Genomic DNA, 17,807 nt, shown 5'->3' with positions numbered 1-17,807 from the left:
GGATCTTTGCTCTTGCAGGCTGTCTTCCTAATCTGGACTATCTCACCAGCAGTCTGGATTTTGTGCGTATGCTCTGGACTGGTTCAGTAGCTGTCCAGACTTGGGAAATGCCGCAAGTGCCCATGCGCGAGTTCTGGGACTCTCGTTTATTGTTTTATTTATTTTTTCCTTTTGTTTTTATTTTTTTCTTTCTTTTGTACAGCTGGGGGGGGGGGGCTGCAGTCCTGCACCCCAATAGCATGAGCAGCCCTGTGTCTTGTATAATCAAATTAGGTTAAAAAAAAAAAAAAAAAAAAACAAATACTGATATTCCTGAGCCTCAAGTTCAGGGATGTTTGTGTTAATACTCCTGCACCAAGTATGTATATTTAACATGCCTAATATTTCTACTATTTTTCATTCATTGGGGGGCTATTTAACATCTTATAGGTTCATAGGTTGGTACTAGGCTATCGGCCCTAGGGCCTATGCAAGCCTAGCCATAACAATTCCCTGGATATTTCTTCCCACAATATTTACTTCTCTGGACTCCTGTCTAGCAGGGCGACTGACATGATCCCCGGGGTGAATTTCCTATCTCCCATCCAGTCATCAAGGTTCCTTTTGAAGAGGGCCAATGAGGCGCTTTGCTTGACATGTATGGGCCGTCTATTCCAGAGTATGGGGAGTCTCTGGGTCAGGAACTTATCCCTGCAGCATGTTTTGTTCATTGTGATGACAAGGTTTAGATCCCTGGAGCATGTGGCTCTGAGGGATTGGGATTTCTTTAAGTGTACATGCCCAACAGCTCAGGGTTTGACATAGCCTTGTATGTTAAGCAGAGATCGTCTCTGAGTAGACGATATGCCACAGAGTATAGCTGGAGTTTTGTTTTAGATGGTCAGCATATGGCATCTGCTTTAGGCCTGTGATTCTTTTAGTGAGGTATTTCTGTGGCCTTTCCAGTTGTTGCATATGTTTTGTGAGGTACATACCAAATGGGGCATTATACTCTATAATGGGTCTAATGAGGGATGTGTACAGTGGGACAATGACCTCCTTTTCTCTGGATGAAAAGTCCTTAGTGATGAGGTGTGCCACACAGAAGGATTTCCTGACTGTGTGGCGATGTGGTTATCGAAAGTGAGACCACTGTCCACCTGTGTCCCTAAGTCTCTCATCACACTTTCGATGTTTAGTGTCCTGCCACCTATGTGGTAATTCATCGGTACACTTTTTTTCCAAAGGGGATAACTATACATTTATTGGCATTAAGCTTGAGCCCACGGCTCTGGCACCAGGCATATGTTTCTGTAAGGCCCTTTTGTAGAATATCCACATCATTTGGTGATTCAATAATGGCTCCCAGTTTGTAGTCATCTGCAAACTTTGTTAGCCAGAGTCCCTTAGTGTTGACCTGTACTTCAGAGAAGTAGATGCCAAACAAGAGTGGTCCAGGACTGAACCCTGAGGTACTCCACTTGTCACTTGTATGGAGCTGGATTTGGAGTCAGCTATTTTTACAGTCTGGGTTCTGTCAGTAAGCCAGTTTGCAACCCATCGAGTGATGTAGGGATTTATGCCCAGCTTAGTAAGTTTATCTATGATTCCAGAGTGGGGGATGGTGTCAAAGGCCTTGGCAAGGTCCAGATAGGCTGTGTGGACTGCCTTGCCCTCGTCCACAGCTCTGGAGACTGATTCAAAGAAGTCAATCAGATTCAGGAGACAAGATCGGCCCTTCACAAACCCAAACTGGGTGGGGTCCAGTGTTTGAAGGTTGCCAATGTCTTTGTTTATAAGTTCCATGATAATGCGTTCCATGCCCTTGCAGATCAGGCCTGTCAGACTGATGGGACAGTAGTTCCTGGGATCCAAGGTGGATCCTCCCTTGTGGAGTGGGATAACTGTAGCTGTGCGCCACACAGTGGGCACGAAGCCTGAGGTGAGGCTATGATTAAACATGACACTTAGGTGAGGTGCCAGTTCATTCTATAGTTCATGTAACTATCTCCCATTCTGGTAGACATGTTATCTGGACAGTTACAACTCAGGAAGAAGCACCCCTTCATACTAAGCTGCACTGTTAGAACCAGCGTAAGAATCCAAGCACCTGATATGAACACAACCACCTGACTTGCTTGGTATCAAAGGTGAATGTGCTGTCTGCTAAGACACTGAAACTGTTTTTTTTTTTTTTAAATAAACGTTACAGATGGTTTTGCAACTACTTGGCTATTTGCGAGCTGAGTATCTAAATGTGGTAAATTCTAATGACCAGAGAACATCACAGAGTGCAGCAGAAGTACAGAAAAACAAATTAAAAAAATAACTAAACGCAGTCCCATTAAATCGTACTATTACTATCTCTTTACCCACAAAGTGACCCCAGTATGTAAACAATCTCAAATCTAAGAATGTAATGACCCCACGGACTTACTTTGCTTCCTTCTTTCCCAGCAGCTCCTGGAAGTCCATGCTCCCCAGGAGGTCCAGGAGCACCAGGGTGTCCTCTCTCACCAACTGGACCAGTCTCTCCTGATTTACCCTAGAAGAAAGAAAACAGCCAGTGTATGATTACTCAGTGAGAAATATAGCAGTCTTCTTATACTCTATAATTTATACAGAGATCACAAAATGTAGTGTTTTTGCACAAGAAATCTGAACAAAGCCAAGAATAATGGGGGGACAAAGTATGAAAAATAGGGGCAAATTTTAAATATTGCTCATCAACTTAAAAACTTACTAGAATAAAAGTGTTGTGTTAGCATGAATTTTCTGAGCAATATGAATCTTGAAACTCATGCCTATCAATATTTAGTGACTTCAATCCATAATAATTTACTAGAAAAACATAAAATTTATGAGGAACATACCAAAAATATGAAGCAAAAATCTGGACATTCTGCAAAATTATTGACAGTTCAGAGGTATGTTCACCATCAAACCTTGTTTTTTATTGGGGTCTATATTAGAACATTGAAGTTTCACAGCTTTGAATGTTCTAATATTGACCCCTATTCAGCGCCCAATCGCACACTTACCTGAACCCAACCCGTAACTTTTTCCCACAGTGCTGAAAATAGCGAAATGACAGAAAACCGATTTTTTTCCTAGGGAAAGAATTTGGTTGTCCGTTTCTGTTGTTTCGCTATTTTCAGCGCTGTGGTGGAAAGTTACGGGTTGGGTTCAGGTAACTGTGATTATAAGGTTAGGTGAGCTAGGGTTAGGGCGCGGGTTAGGTATGTGTGCGATTGTGTGGACGTGAGAGTTAGGGCGGGTTAGGTGAGTTAGGATTAGGGCGCGGGTCAGGTAAGTGTGCGATTGTATGGACGTGAGGCTTATGGCGGGGTAGGTGAGTTGGGGTTAGGGAGCGGGTGAGGTGAGTGTGCGATAGTGCCGGACCTTAGGGTTAGGGTTTGGGTTAAGGTAAGTGGATAGTTAGTGGTGTTTGTACAGTTTAGTGTAGGGTTAGCTGTAAGATTTTAGGTGTATGTGTATGGATTGCTATTTGTTTGGTGTGCTTGTGTTGTGTGTATGTGTTTCGGAACAGCAAAATTTCTCCCTAGGAAAAAATCCGCTGTTCTGCATGTTCGATGTTGTCAGCGTTCGCTAAATAGGGGTCAATATTAGAACATTCGAAGTTGTGAAATTTCAATGTTCTAATATAGACCCTTTTTATAGATGGCTTTGCTGCTCCTGGCTTTCCCAGTTTTTTTTTTTTTTTTTTTTTAGTTTTTAACTGTATTCCTATTTGTGTGAGGTCTGGAGATTTTCCTTTCATTTTTAGATTTTCTTATTAAAAGCAGGGCCATCCCCAGGGCATTCACACCTGTGGAAAGCTTCCCCATTACTGACTGTTTGGAGTAACAAAATACTATTAACTTTCGAATATTCAAAAGCTGGAAGCCTATCTATATGCACCTGCATAGTATAAACCATGGTTAACTGGTGCAGGTGTGGCTAGAACCAGTGCCATTATGCCACGTCTCCATTATATATATATATATATATATATATATATATATATATATATATATGTGTGTGTGTGTGTGTGTGTGTGTGTACTGTTTTGCATTAATATTGCACTAAACGTTCCAAGTGCCTACAGTGTTTATAATGCTTAGCACAGCATTGCCACACTTGGGTGTTCTTTAGTTCTTCATGACAACAACATACTGTACTCAATTAAGCAGCAATCTAGTGAAAATAAGAGTTTACAACTGCCGAGAGATAGTCTAAGTAAATAATGTTCAAGTTAAAGGATGCTGAGCATCTGGACTAACATTCAGCCTTGCTCCAGAATGTAAATATTTGACATTGGTAAAAAGCATTTCCTTTATATTACAAAGTGACTACCTGTTAAACAACTTTTACAACCATATTGAAGGAGGAACACTGATTCACTTACCTGTGGTCCAATGACACCTGTTGGTCCTGGAGGTCCAGTCTTTCCTTGAAATCCCTGAAACCAAAAGAAGGAAATGGTCAGAAAATATTCAGATGCACTTCAAAAAAGGAATAAGAGATTAGAATGCTGCCATTGTCTGACTGAATTACCATGTAACCTTGACCTTGGGGTGGAGTTGGCATAATGGTTAATGTCTTTACGTCACAAATGCAAGGTACAAGGTTTGATTATGACCTTTCACCTATGTCTCTAATGGACACAGGCAACCTGTAAATGGTTCATTTCCTGGGCTCCTGCCTGTAAATATTTAATCTCCCAAGCCCCTGCTTACACTATTCAAGGGTAACAGAATTGTCAGAAAATTTGGGATTCATGACCCTTGTGGTCATTATTGAAGTAAACACCTATGAAACTATGAACCAGTACTGCCAACTTAAAGAGCACTTTGTAATATGGTTAGAGTTGATGATAGAATAAAATATTTTTCTCTCCACCCCTTCCTGATCCCTTAACTCCACAGGACTTGTGTAATGACTCTCATACCTTCACCCTCTTAGCCCGTTCACACCATCAGAGACAAGGATCAGGTATCCCACAGGCTAGCCAAGAGTCCTACAACCCACACATTCTTATCCGGAGAGATCAATCAGCCTATTCATTCCTCTGTGCTGAGAACTGGGAGTAGTAGTACCCACTAATGGTGCCTTATCAGAAGAGCATGCACGTTACCACATATGATGCCTCACGTTATGTGGCACATCACTAATATAGCATGCACTCCTTAGGTTCAGGTACAACTAGTGGTCTCTCATGGTGTGATGGAAGCAGCTGGACAGAGCTACCTCTCTTCCTCCAGGATGGATGAGCCAGAACAGGCTGTTTACTCTCAAACCCTAGCATAAGCCCACCAGCTCCCATGCTGCTAATCAAACAGAGATGTTCGTGGATCCTAGTAATGGTTTCTTCTCCCTGTGCCCCAGAGCTATTTTAATAATATATTTTTACTGTTTCTGTGACATTTTGGAGGAATTTGCATAGTTTTGGGTAGTTTTAACCGCAGAAGATATGCAACACAAACATAAGTCTATGTCAAGTGTAGGCAGGCTGACTAACAGACAATTGTGAAAAATGCATAACTGTTTGAAATACCCATTCAAACTAGGTTGCACTGCAAGGGAGAAATCATTTTTCCAAGGTATGATGACCTCAGTGTTGATTTTATTAAATAGGGACAATATAAGTACAAGGAAACATAGGGCCTTCCTTTAACCACCATCCTCCACAGGTAATATTAAAATAAATGATTTTGTGCAAATACCACTTTGATGTTTTTTAATAGTGTTAACATAGATGGTATGTATGCTAGCACCCTATACGCCATCATTTGTACCATATAACCACAGAGGAGGTCATTATAGGTAGATCACTCATCCAATTGCCCACCCCAGAATATCACACTGACTTTGTGTGCAAGCTTGCATAAGTATTCTAAAGGCATGCATCTCATAATCATCAGTAAGGTAGAGTCCAACAAAATTTTGCCTAGGGTCCTTCCATATTAGTCTACCAACACCAGTATTAGCAATGGGGAGGCTGTACCCCTCCTGCTCCTGGTGACAGTAAGATCAGTATTGTTTAATTTTCAGTTTTATTTACTTACACCCCAATGGGGCAGGAATGTCAAACTCAACTAAAGTTAACTCTGGGTAGAGACTTCAGAGTAATGTTGGAAAGAAAGTCCAGTCATGGAGAAGAAGAAATTAGGCAGGATGAGAAGAAGAAATGTGGCAGGATGTGTACATTTGGTACAAGAATTATGGCAAGAAATATAAACAAAAATATGAACAGTTAACTCATCAAACAAGTACAACAGACAGTATTAATAAATTTGCAACTGTACAACTAGGTTTTCAGCCAAAACTGCATCTACAAAACTATTTCATGAGCACATTAAGCCAAATCATCAAGGCTCTGAGCTGGGCAGGCTACTTTTTAGCATCTAATTCTTTAAAGTCAAGGCCAGCATTAAGGGCCCATAGTTGACAAAGTCTGCTCACAATTGCAAATTAGGTGCAGTCATATAATCCCTCCCCAAGATACTAATATCCTCCAAGAAGGTAGATCCAGATAAATAACTGGTGCCAGCCATTGTCTAAAACTCTTAAACAGTATCCTTTGGAAAAATCTGCTACCCCAGGAAACTACCTCATTGATAGCACACTCCTGCTTAGACCCAGTAGGATTTGGGGACATGTGTAGACAGCAAGCTGGTGTTTGGCCATCATGTTCATAGGTTCATAGGTTCATACTAGGCTACCTGGCCTGGGGCAATTACAAGCCTAGCCGGATTTTGTTTGGCTTACGCCACCCCTTGATTTGAGTATACTGTGCCCTTTTTAAGGTTTAGTTTACTGTGCCTCTGTCTAATAGTGACACGGAAGTAATCCCCGGGAGAAACCTACGATCCCCCATCCACTTATCAAGATTCTTCTTGAAGAGATTCAGTGAGGTGCTCTGCCTAACATGAATTGGAATTCTATTCCAGAGCGAAGGGAGCCTCTGGGTTATGAATCTGTCCCTCCAGCAAGTTCAATTTATTTCCGTGCTGAGGTTCAAGTCCCTTGAGCCTGTGGCTCTAAGGGATTTAGATTTACTGAGGTGGAGCATGTCCATTAATTCTGGATTGGACATAGCTTTATATGTCAGGCATAGATTGCCTCGAAGTAGGCGGTATGCAACTGAGTAGAGCTGGAGTTTTTTTAACCGAGCAGCATATGGCATCTGCTTGAGTCCCTTGATCCTCTTGGTGAGGTACTTTTGGGGTCTTTCTAATTGCTGCAGGTGTCGGGTAAGGTACATACCAAAAGGGGCATTGTATTCTATGATGGGCCTGTTGAGGGATGAATAAAGGGGCACGATTACCTCTCTTGATCTAGATGTGAATCCTTTCATGATGAGGTGGGCTATGTAGAAGGTCTTTCTAACCACTTTGGCAATGTGGTTGTCAAAGGAGAGATTGCTATCAACTTGGGTCCCCAGATCCCTAATTACTTTCTCTGTACTTAATGATTTACCGCCTATGTGGTAATTTGTGGGCACATTGTTTTTGCCAAAGGGTATGACTATACACTTTTTGGCATTTAGCTTTAGACCATGGCTCTGGCACCAGTTATCCGTCTCTGTGAGACCTTTTTGAAGGATGTTTGTGTCAGCTGGAGAGTCGATTATGGCGCCCAGTTTGCAGTCATCTGCGAACTTGGTGAGCCATAGTCCTCCCACGTTGGCCTGTACCTCGGAAAAGTATATACCGAACAAGAGCGGTCCCAGGACAGAACCTTGTGGGACGCCACTTGTGATCGGTTTCGAGTCTGACATGGCTCCAGCAACTCTCACTCTGTGGGTTCTGTCTTTGAACCAGTTTGCGACCCATCTAGTGACATAGGGGTTTATATTTAAGCTGGATAGCTTATCTATGATGCCCGAGTGGGGTATTGTGTCAAATGCCTTTGCTAGGTCCAGATAGGCTGTGTGGACTACCTTCCCTTCATCTATGGCTTTGGTGAATGTTTCAAAGAAGTCGACCAGGTTCAAAAGGCAGGATCTGCACTTGACGAAGCCAAATTGGGTAGGATCTAGTGTCTGTAGGTCCCCAATGTCTTTGTTTATGAGCTCCATGATGATCCTCTCCATAGCCTTGCAGACTAGGCTAGTCAGGCTTATGGGGCGATAGTTTCCAGGGTCCGTAGAGGCTCCACCTTTGTGGAGTGGGACCACTGTTGCTGTACGCCATTCTGTGGGCACATATCCTGTAGTGAGGCTGAGATTGTACAACTGTTTTATTTGAGGGATTAGTTCTTCTTGGAGTTCATGTAGGATGCAACCCGGGACGCCATCTGGTCCCATGGAAGCAGTGTTTTTTGGTTTGGAGAGGGCAGCCTTCACCTGAGCATCAGAGATGTTTGGAAGGCAGCCCTCTGCCGGGATTGATACTTGCTCTTTTGGGGGGGAAGGGATGGAGACGTTTGCACTGAACCTGTCTGCCAGGATATTGGCGATGTCTGTGGGTTCAGTGTATTTTTTATTGTTTAGAATCAACTCAGAACAAGTCTGGGAGTTCCTAACATAACTGAAAAAAGCCTTATGATTGTCTTTAGTGTCCTGTGCAATTTTTCTCTCGAAGCTGGCCTTGGAAGATTTTATGAGGGATCGTAATTTTTTGCTAGTACTGATCAGAGCTGCCTTCCCTATTAGGGATTTTGCTCTATCATGTAGTAGCTTCCTCCTTCGGTTGTACAGTTTATTTATGGCTGGGGTCCACCAGACTGGACGCCTGCCTTTGGATGATTGGGTCTTGGTTTTGTTTGGGATAGCATGATCCATGCATTCCTGGAGATGTCCGTAGAATGCGTTTATATAGGAGTCTGCAGTTTGGGCCCTAGCTTCCACTGGCCCTGGGGCCTTGAAGGATTCCACTTCAGTTTTGAGAAGTGAGAAGTTCGCTTTTGAGAAGTTTTTCACTGTGGTTTTCTGGGTTGGGGGTGGGGTCGGGATGTGGATATCCAGTGAAATTAATTTATGGTCTGATCTTACCAATGAGGGATATACTTCTGGTATGGAGAATAGAGTACCCATGTTGGTAATGATTAGGTCTAGTATGTTATCCCCTCTTGTGGGAGTGGTGACTAGGTGTTCCATAGCATTTGAGTTTATAATTTCCAGGAACCTTTGGGCTAAGGTGCTGGGGCTTGAGTAGTGCTCCCAGTCTATGTTTGGGTAGTTGAAGTCACCCAATATAATGGTGTTTGGAGAGAACTTCATGTTCTCCAATGTTTTCAGGAAAGCCGAGTGGGATTCCTGACTTTGAGAGGGTGGTCTGTAGGATGCTATAAACTGAAAAGCAGTCTTGCCCACTGTTAGTTGCACATGGATGATCTCCGATACTTCATGCAATGCCACTAATCTGGAGGTGTGGATATCCTTGATAAATATGGAAACTCCCCCTCCTTTTGTGGTTCGGTCTGGGTTTTGGGGCCGAAAAGCATGATATGAGGTAGAACCTGGTAGTGCTGGAGTGCTCTCTGGAGCCTTGAACCAGGTTTCTGTCACTGCACAGATATCGATGTTCTCCATAATGAGGAGAGCTTCGAGTTCATGCATCTTGAGGTTAAGACTTCTGGCATTTAGCAGCATTACCCTTAGTTTCTTGTTCCTTGTGCTGACTATGGAGGTGGGTTTGACTTTTGAGCCTTGCCTAAAAAAGGCACTATGGGGGTGGCAAGAGCTTTTGCCAATATCCGAAAGCCCAGTGGTGACAGGTGCAAGCCGTCCCTAGCGAAGCAACGTGGCTTGTCGAGCATGTCATCCCAGGCTGACAGACAGTGGATCCCCTTTGAATGACACCAAAATTTTAGCCAATTGTTAAAATCGATCATTTTGTCTTTGTACTGTGGCATCATTCTAGGTCAGGGTAAGATGCTGATCAAGGTCAGGGTCATACCAGCCTGGGCTACATGATCAGAGAGCTCCTCTATGTCTCTTTTCATGTAGTCCAGGGAGGTACGTCTCAGGTCATTCACACCAGCATGTACAATGACTGAGTCATATTTGTATTTGCTTTGGAGTGACCTGAGTGCTTGCATTATGTGGCGGATCCTAGCGCCCGACAGGCAGCTCACTGTGACCTTCTCTTTGTTCAGCCTGGTGAGCGGGATGTCAGTGTGTCTGACAATAGAGTCACCTATTGCAAGAGTATCAGGTGTGTTATTCAGCCTTAAGGGCTGTGGCTGCTTGGCACACTGACTTTGTGGGCTATGTGTTGTGCGTGTTTTGTTTTGGGGTAGCGTTTGCTTGGATGTCTGCTTTGGAGGTCTCTGTTGCTTAGGTAGATTTTTATTTAGAGCCTCTGAGTATGTTTTTTTTTTGATGTGGTGGGACTATGTGATACTGGAATTGTGTTGTGTGAGGTTACCTTCTCCTCCTGACCGGCTTCACCAGTTTTGAGATGAGAGAGCTCAGCCTCCAGTTTGGCTATATGGCTGCATCTCACACATATATTTGAACCTGTTTGGAGGAGGAGAGGGTTGTCCGTATACTTGAGACAGTTGTAACATTGCCTCAAAATTCCCAGATTCACCAACTGGACTTGAGAGGAAACCATTAACTGACCTTTGGACATGCTAGAGTAATATAGGGAAAATGAATTAAGATGGACCAATAGGGGTCAAGGTAATCATAGAGAGTATAAGAGTAGGTAGTGCTTATGGTTTAATAGTGCTAACTTGTAAGATTACTTATTTGGACCAGTGAAAGGCCTTAGAATGAGAATATGGTGTTTAATTTGAGAGATAGAGCAGTTCTAAGTTCTATGTGTATACAATAGTAAGGAAATCATTCTATGTTGCACAAATTATAAGCAAGATGGCAGATATGGCATCTAGGTCCAAGAAAGCCATAATTCCACTGTATTTGTCCCTCATCAGAATTGACATTGAATGCAATGCCCTTTCAGGATGTACCTGACCAGGCACATGCAACAAGTGGGGCATCCACAGATGTTCCTCACAAAAAGAATACAAGGTGTTAATAACCTCTCCTACACAAATTGCTTCAAAGACCTATCCCTGTACTCTGTCTCTTACAGACTATTCATAGGTTTATAGATGCATACTAGGATAACAACCTCTACAGCCCTTATAAGCCTGGCCCTTCAACCCAAATATGGCCAATAAATTTGAATAATGTAGGACATGATTTGCTTACTCCATCAGAGACATACGTCCCAGACCAGAGGTCAGCATCCAATTACCCATCCAGTGGCAAAACTTGCACTTGAATAGGGTTAAGGAAGGGTAATCTATGCCTGCAATACCTGGATCCCACTCTGGTAGACCTTTAACATATCCACAAAGCAAACAGCATCAGACTTACCCAATCAAGAGACTTAAACCTTGTCTGCAACATAAAAAGGATATGTTGGAGGGACAGCTGTTTGACTCGAGGACTACCCTTTCATTGGGACAGGCTTCCAATCTGTGTGAAGCAGAGATCTTTGTAGAAAAAAAACACTGAAGAACGTGTGTGTGTGTGTGTGTGTGTGTGTGTGTGTGTGTGTGTGTGTGTGTGTGTGGTGTGAGTGTGTATGAGCATCCTCCTCTGTCATATAATGTCAAAATTTGTGAATCTCACTGCAAGACCTTCCTAGTACAGTGTCATCAGTGACTGCTGCTCATCTTGAGGAAAGATTGTCTTGACAGTTGATAAAATGGATCAAGACTCTCAGCTGTTAATAAGCGTCTCTCTGTAGTCCATGGTGCATGGTTTGGGTCCTTCCACCCCCATTTGCCTATGATCACATCACTTAACCATACATTGCTCCAAGGTCACCCCTGAAAAGGTGACTTCTATCCAGTAAATTTACTTGGTTAACAAATGAAAAAAAATAAAAAAACAGGTGTCTCTTGACCTTAAAGAATTCCTGTAATTGAACTCTTAACTTCATGTTTACAGCTGCATGCTGTCATTTGCAACAAAGAATTTAGCAGAAAGAAACAAGGGACCTAACACAGGTGTTCCCTTCGTGTATCTACTACATATGTCTCTTTTCCATTTGATTTCATTACTGTGACAAGAGAAGCAGCTGATACTCAAAAATCATGTAGTGATTTTGCACACACTAGTGACAGTGCCAGTGTCCATGATTAAAATAAAGAAACCCATCTACCCAGCTGAGTCACTTATACACTGCATTCTAATACTGATAATCTATACACATTTTATAATAAAATATTAGCAAATGTCAATTTTATTATTTCTCTATTCGTCATGGATATGCTGACCGGATTCATCATAATTTTGATGGGAACTTATCTCAAAAAAGCTGCACAAAATATTAATTTTCAAAATTCTATTACACCAAATATATGACTTACAGTAATACATATTTATCCTCTACAAACTGGCTTCCTTCTTTCCTAATTTGAATGCTTACAGTAAGATATGTGTTAAGAAGCTGATGATTATAGCTGATAGCTTCCCTATTTTTGGCAATGTAAAATGATATCTTCTCTCTGAAATTTTATTAACAGTAAGTTAAAAAAAAACAAGATGACTCCAGTCTGATTAGCAGCTTGAAGTGGGAGGAGCTGGCTATAACAGGGAAGGAGTGAGCAGCTGGAGTGGGAGGAGCTGGGTATAACAGGAAAGGAGTGAGCAGCTGGAGTGGGAGGAGCTGGGTATAACAGGGAAGGAGTGAACAGCTGGAGTAGGAGGAGCTGGGTATAACAGGGAAGGAGTGACCAGCTTTTACTGGCATATGTATCCTGAGAAGAGGGAGTTGGTGATCCTAGTCAGCAAGTCTACCCCCATATAAGTATGCATATGTGGAAGCAGAACCTGTGGACATGGGCTTAGTGGTACAATGCCAGTGATGGTAGCCCTCATGGGGCATGAATATATAGGAACAGACATGTTGGGAGGAAAGCATAGAATGTCTCCACAGTGACATAAGATGCCCATATCAGCCTACATGGCTGGGGTTAGGGCCGTAATACAAACACCTCTCAAAGCCAAATCTCAGAATATTCTCACGTTGGTCATGGTAAACAAATGAGGATTGTGGCTGGCTTTGTGGTCAGTGAACAGAGAGAGGTGTACCCACAAAGAAAGCAGCAAAAAAAAAAAAAACAGTCATTCAAGAATTTCATTTTGTTGTTTGCCCAGTCACTCTGCTGACCATTGCACCCTGCCTACTAGCCACACCATGGGCCCTTTCTTTCTCCAGGATAACAGCCCTTTGGACCATTTGCTAAATGAAGTGAGAGTCAAGTGAGCCCAAAGTTTGAGCCAATATCCATGCACTAGGATCAGGGTTTGTCTTACATCCCCTGTCCTTGTCCATCACTGCCCAAGAGGTTGGTATTCAATGGATCTTTTGTAATGTCCATTCACATTTCCACATGTGATGCACTCAGTTTGGTCCTGCTCCCCTTGTAGACAGATCAGCTTCTCTGTGGTCCCCCAAATATATCAAACAGATCTTGCCTGAACACATGCTCCCTACACCTCTCCTTGAGGACAGGTGAGCTTGAGTGCCCCAGAATCTATCACAGAGATCTTGTCCAAACGCATGTTCCCTACTCCTATCCCTGAGAAAGGTGAGCCGGTGGGCCCCAGAATCTATCACAAAGATCTTGCATGAATGCATGCTCCATACTCCTCTACCTGAGGAAAGGTGAGCCGGTGGGCCCCAGAATCTATCACAGAGATCTTGCATGAATGCATGCTCCCTACTCCTCTCCCTGAGGAAAGGTGAGCCGGTGGGCCCCAGAATCTATCACAGAGATCTTGCATGAATGCATGCTCCCTACACCTCTCCTTGAGAACAGGTGAGCTTGAGTCACCTAGAATCTATCACAGAGATCTTGCATGAATGCATGCTCCCTACTCCTCTCCCTGAGGAAAGGTGAGCTGGTGGGTCCCAGAATCTATCACAGAGATCTTGCATGAATGCATGCTCCCTACTCCTCTCCCTGAGGAAAGGTGAGCAGGTTATCCTCGATATTACTCTCCTGTCTCATGGCAGCTTGGCTATGAGGCTGAGCTGCCAATCAAATATGGATCACATGGATCATAGGATCTTGTATGAATCTGTTTTAGGATAGTCTTTACTGGCTTTAATTACTTTTAAGACACTCACGTGGTTTAGCTACTCAACCAGCTTGTTGCCTGATTTGGACTAATAAAATATGGCCTTTCTACTACACACACCTCCTTTTGACATACATATGTGTGTGTGTGTGTGTGTGTGTGTGTGTGTGTGTGTGTGTGTGTGTGTGTGTGTGTGTGTGTGTGTGTGTGTGTGTGTGTGTGTGTATGTGTCTGTGTTTGTGTGTATATCTCTCTCTCTATATATATATATATAGAGAGAGAGAGAGAGAGAGAGATAAATAGATATAGATAGATGCAGATAGCTATACAGATATAGATAAATACTTAGAGCTGACAAAGCTCTGACAAGAGTGAAAGTGCTCAGCTTTTGTTTTTACTTAATAAGCAGTACCAGCTTGAATCCAGTTTTCTTGTTTTTAGTAAGAATGCATGATGATCTTTAAAATGGATGTTACATTAGTACTTATGACAACAATCTATTTTAGCACGTCATAAGATGATATTGCTCCTTTACAACTACTTTTCCTATTTTTCTTGGTTTGTTCTTCATTAATTAATAATTAGTGTTTACTACCCTTAAGGCTGGAAAACTGCATTTCCTTGTTACTCAGTTAAGTTGTCTATACACACACACACACACACACACATATATATATATATATATATATATATATGTATATATATATATATATATATATATATATATATATATATATATATATATACACATGTGTGTGTGTGTGTATATATATATATATATATATGTGTGTGTGTATATATATATATATATATATATATATATCACTTTCCAAGTCTTACTAAGCACATTTTAATGCATTTAATATATGTGACAGTATTAATAGTTTCAGAAATGAAATGAATCACAGTTAATTTTGCTTAATGTCTTTTTTGTTTTGACTTTACATAATTGCACTCTAGTATATTCCACATTTATATTCTCTCTTATAGAGGTTTTACAGAGTCTTAATATGTATTGTTTCCTTGTTAAGCTTTTTTGTACTTTTACACAGAATATACTGACTAAAAATGTTAAATCCAGCATTATGTACTTTGTGTAACAATGACACAATTCACGACTGCCTCATGTCTGAAGTGAAAAAAAAACACATCATCAGCAAAAATGACTTTCCCTGCCCCTCACTCATATACCTAAAGAGTGTGTGATTACCTAACATCAAAATGTGAACCCTCCTAGGTAGGCTATTAGTGGGTGCCAGTCTGTCATTTTACTGAACCTGAAATAAGTAAAGCTATCTCTTGTCACTGCGAGGTAAGTTTACTTTAACAGGTGTCTGTATACACATTTATTTATCTTTCGTTAATTAAGTTAGTCCCACTAGGGAGACCCGAGGTGGTATTTATACTACTAGGGGAAATATGGCCAGGGCATTGAAGAACTTCCCTGTTTCTTTTCAGTAAATGCCATGGGATCTTTTATATGCACCTGCGTTACCACCAACTACAGCAGATGGGGGTTCAGTTTAATGAATCCTCCGAACGACAACACACTCAAGAGTACATCACCCCCCCCCCATCCTGTACTCCAGTGTCAGCAATCAATGTTTTTAGTGTGGGAGTAGAACTCATAGCCATCTGCACCAGAGGTAAGTGTTGCACTACTGAGACTGCACTTAAAATCTATTCTCTCCAACCACCTCTCAAAAGCCTTTGGTACTGCACTTCATTATCAGCGTATGTACAAAATTCTGGTTGTCCAATCCACTAATGCTATCAGCCTGAAATCAAGCAAACTGTCTTTTTTGGACACAGAAATGAAAAAAAAAGTACCAGTGTTACTCCAAGGCCACAATTCAAACCCCACATATACAGAGTAGCCACCACTCAGCCATCAGCTACCACCACCAATATTTCCCATCAAGGGTTCCAAGATTTATTACTTCATGGCAGAAGTGGCACACTATTACCCCTTCAAATTACCCCTTGGATCTAAACCTCTAGCTGAGATAAAATTTTGCCTACATTTCATGGAGTAAATTAGTTCCATAACAGTGGATTTATACAGACAGTTTAACTACAGGCAACAACCTGACTGCTTTTAAAATAATTTTGTGATAATATTTTTAAATATATCAGCTGTGGTATCCATATTGTGAAACAGGACACAACTGTCGTAAAACTCTATCCTGAAAGATGTTTTGTTGATGTTTTGTTTTGTTTTTTCAGCACAGTTAAAATGTGGTAGGACCATAACACCAGCATCCTTAACATCTGAGAAACAGCCACTGAAAATGACTCATTATATGCTAAATCTTCCCTTATGTTTTTACTATTCTTCAATATTTTGATCTGAACCAATTACAGTCTATTTCAGGAATGTGACAACAGCTGTTGATCTACAGAAAAAAATCTATTTCTTTTTCACAACCCAAAAAGAAATTTCACATTTATCGAGTAAAAATTCCTTTACAGCAACATGCAAACAATTTAAGCATTGCAATACATGATGTACAGGTAAAGCAGAGGTGTGAGTAAAATGAGCTGGTCTCCATGCCGTTTTGCAATATCAATCAATTTCTAGTTTTTCATGGGTACAAATCAGTTGTTCCTGTTTTCAGTCATCCCACACAGTTAAAGAGAAGCTGAGCACACAATCTGTTTCAAAATGGTTGTCACAAAATAACATTTATCCTAAACATGGGATGCGGTAAAAAAAGAAGGCCTTCAAGTGCTGACATATTAGCTACAAGTTATATGTAGTTTTAACAGCTACACTGCATCTAGCAAAAGCTAAATTAAGAAGACACTAAATTGCTGCCCTTTTTATTTTGAACAGCCATTTAACGTAAACATCAGGTCTTCAGATGGTAGGATATAAAGATGCATCTATATTCATATATACATTTCTTTTTACATTCTTCCTGCTACGTTAAAGCTTCCCACATTGCCCTAAAAACAGAAAATAACTTTACTAGACCAACAAATAGCATAATCCAACTAAGAAGGCACTTACTGGTTCTCCTCTCTGTCCAGGGTGTCCTGGTAGTCCATCTTTCCCTGGAATTCCCTGAAAGAAAAAAGTAAAAATACCTCAAGAACCATACATAATTTTGCTGTAAAGTACACATATCATTTTGGTAGTAGAGTATGCTAGGAAGTTAGATCAGGTAATTTTTCAGAACTGTTAAGAATCCACAAGGGATAAATCCATTAAGCCAACTTTACTGGATCTCTGTTATATGCACACACTTGTTCTACTAAAGACGTTAGCAATGGGTAGCCAGATGTCACCCTGATAAAAATTATATTAAAACATAATTTTCTGCTATTAAAAATAACAATAATAAAAGATAAAAAGATGTTAACTTTTCAGCTCAAAGTTCAAAACACTTCATTGTGCCACAATCATTGCTCAGTCAAGAACTGGATTACCCCTTAGGACTAAAATGAAAATGGTTTATATTCATTTATTTATGAATTCACTCACTCACTCATGCATTTATTTAAATGGATTAGTCACTCTGAGCCAAAGGTTCTTTTACAGAGTAGAAGTACTGTACATTCCAAACAAAATGACAAATTATTTGAAAAGCACATCTTTGGCAAGAAGCCAGACTGCCTGAAGAAAGTGCACACAAACATAGGGAGAACATACAAACACCATCTAGATAACATCTGGTGGTCAGGATTGAACCCTAAGACACCGGATCTAAGAGGCAGTGGCACTATTTTTTTCATTCATAATTTAGTCATTTGTTTACCAGATAAGTACACT

General features: G+C 41.2%; 1 protein-coding gene across 1 annotated transcript in view; it reads right to left on the bottom strand.

Moving 5' to 3' along the window:
• COL5A3 (collagen type V alpha 3 chain) overlaps positions 1-17,807 on the bottom strand; it is a 1,727,233-nt gene that overhangs the window by 704,098 nt on the left and 1,005,328 nt on the right. The window contains exons 36-38 of the mRNA XM_044084684.1: positions 17,046-17,099; positions 4,388-4,441; positions 2,417-2,524 (exon numbers count right to left, since the gene is read on the bottom strand). Of these exons, the coding sequence (XP_043940619.1) occupies positions 2,417-2,524; positions 4,388-4,441; positions 17,046-17,099 (216 nt within the window). The remainder of the gene's footprint in view (positions 1-2,416; positions 2,525-4,387; positions 4,442-17,045; positions 17,100-17,807) is intronic.

Source organism: Protopterus annectens, chromosome 9.part0 (assembly GCF_019279795.1).
Source record: "Protopterus annectens isolate FY-2018-M chromosome 9.part0, PAN1.0, whole genome shotgun sequence".
Taxonomy (NCBI): domain Eukaryota; kingdom Metazoa; phylum Chordata; order Ceratodontiformes; family Protopteridae; genus Protopterus; species Protopterus annectens.
This window is presented reverse-complemented; position numbering and strand designations above follow the sequence as displayed.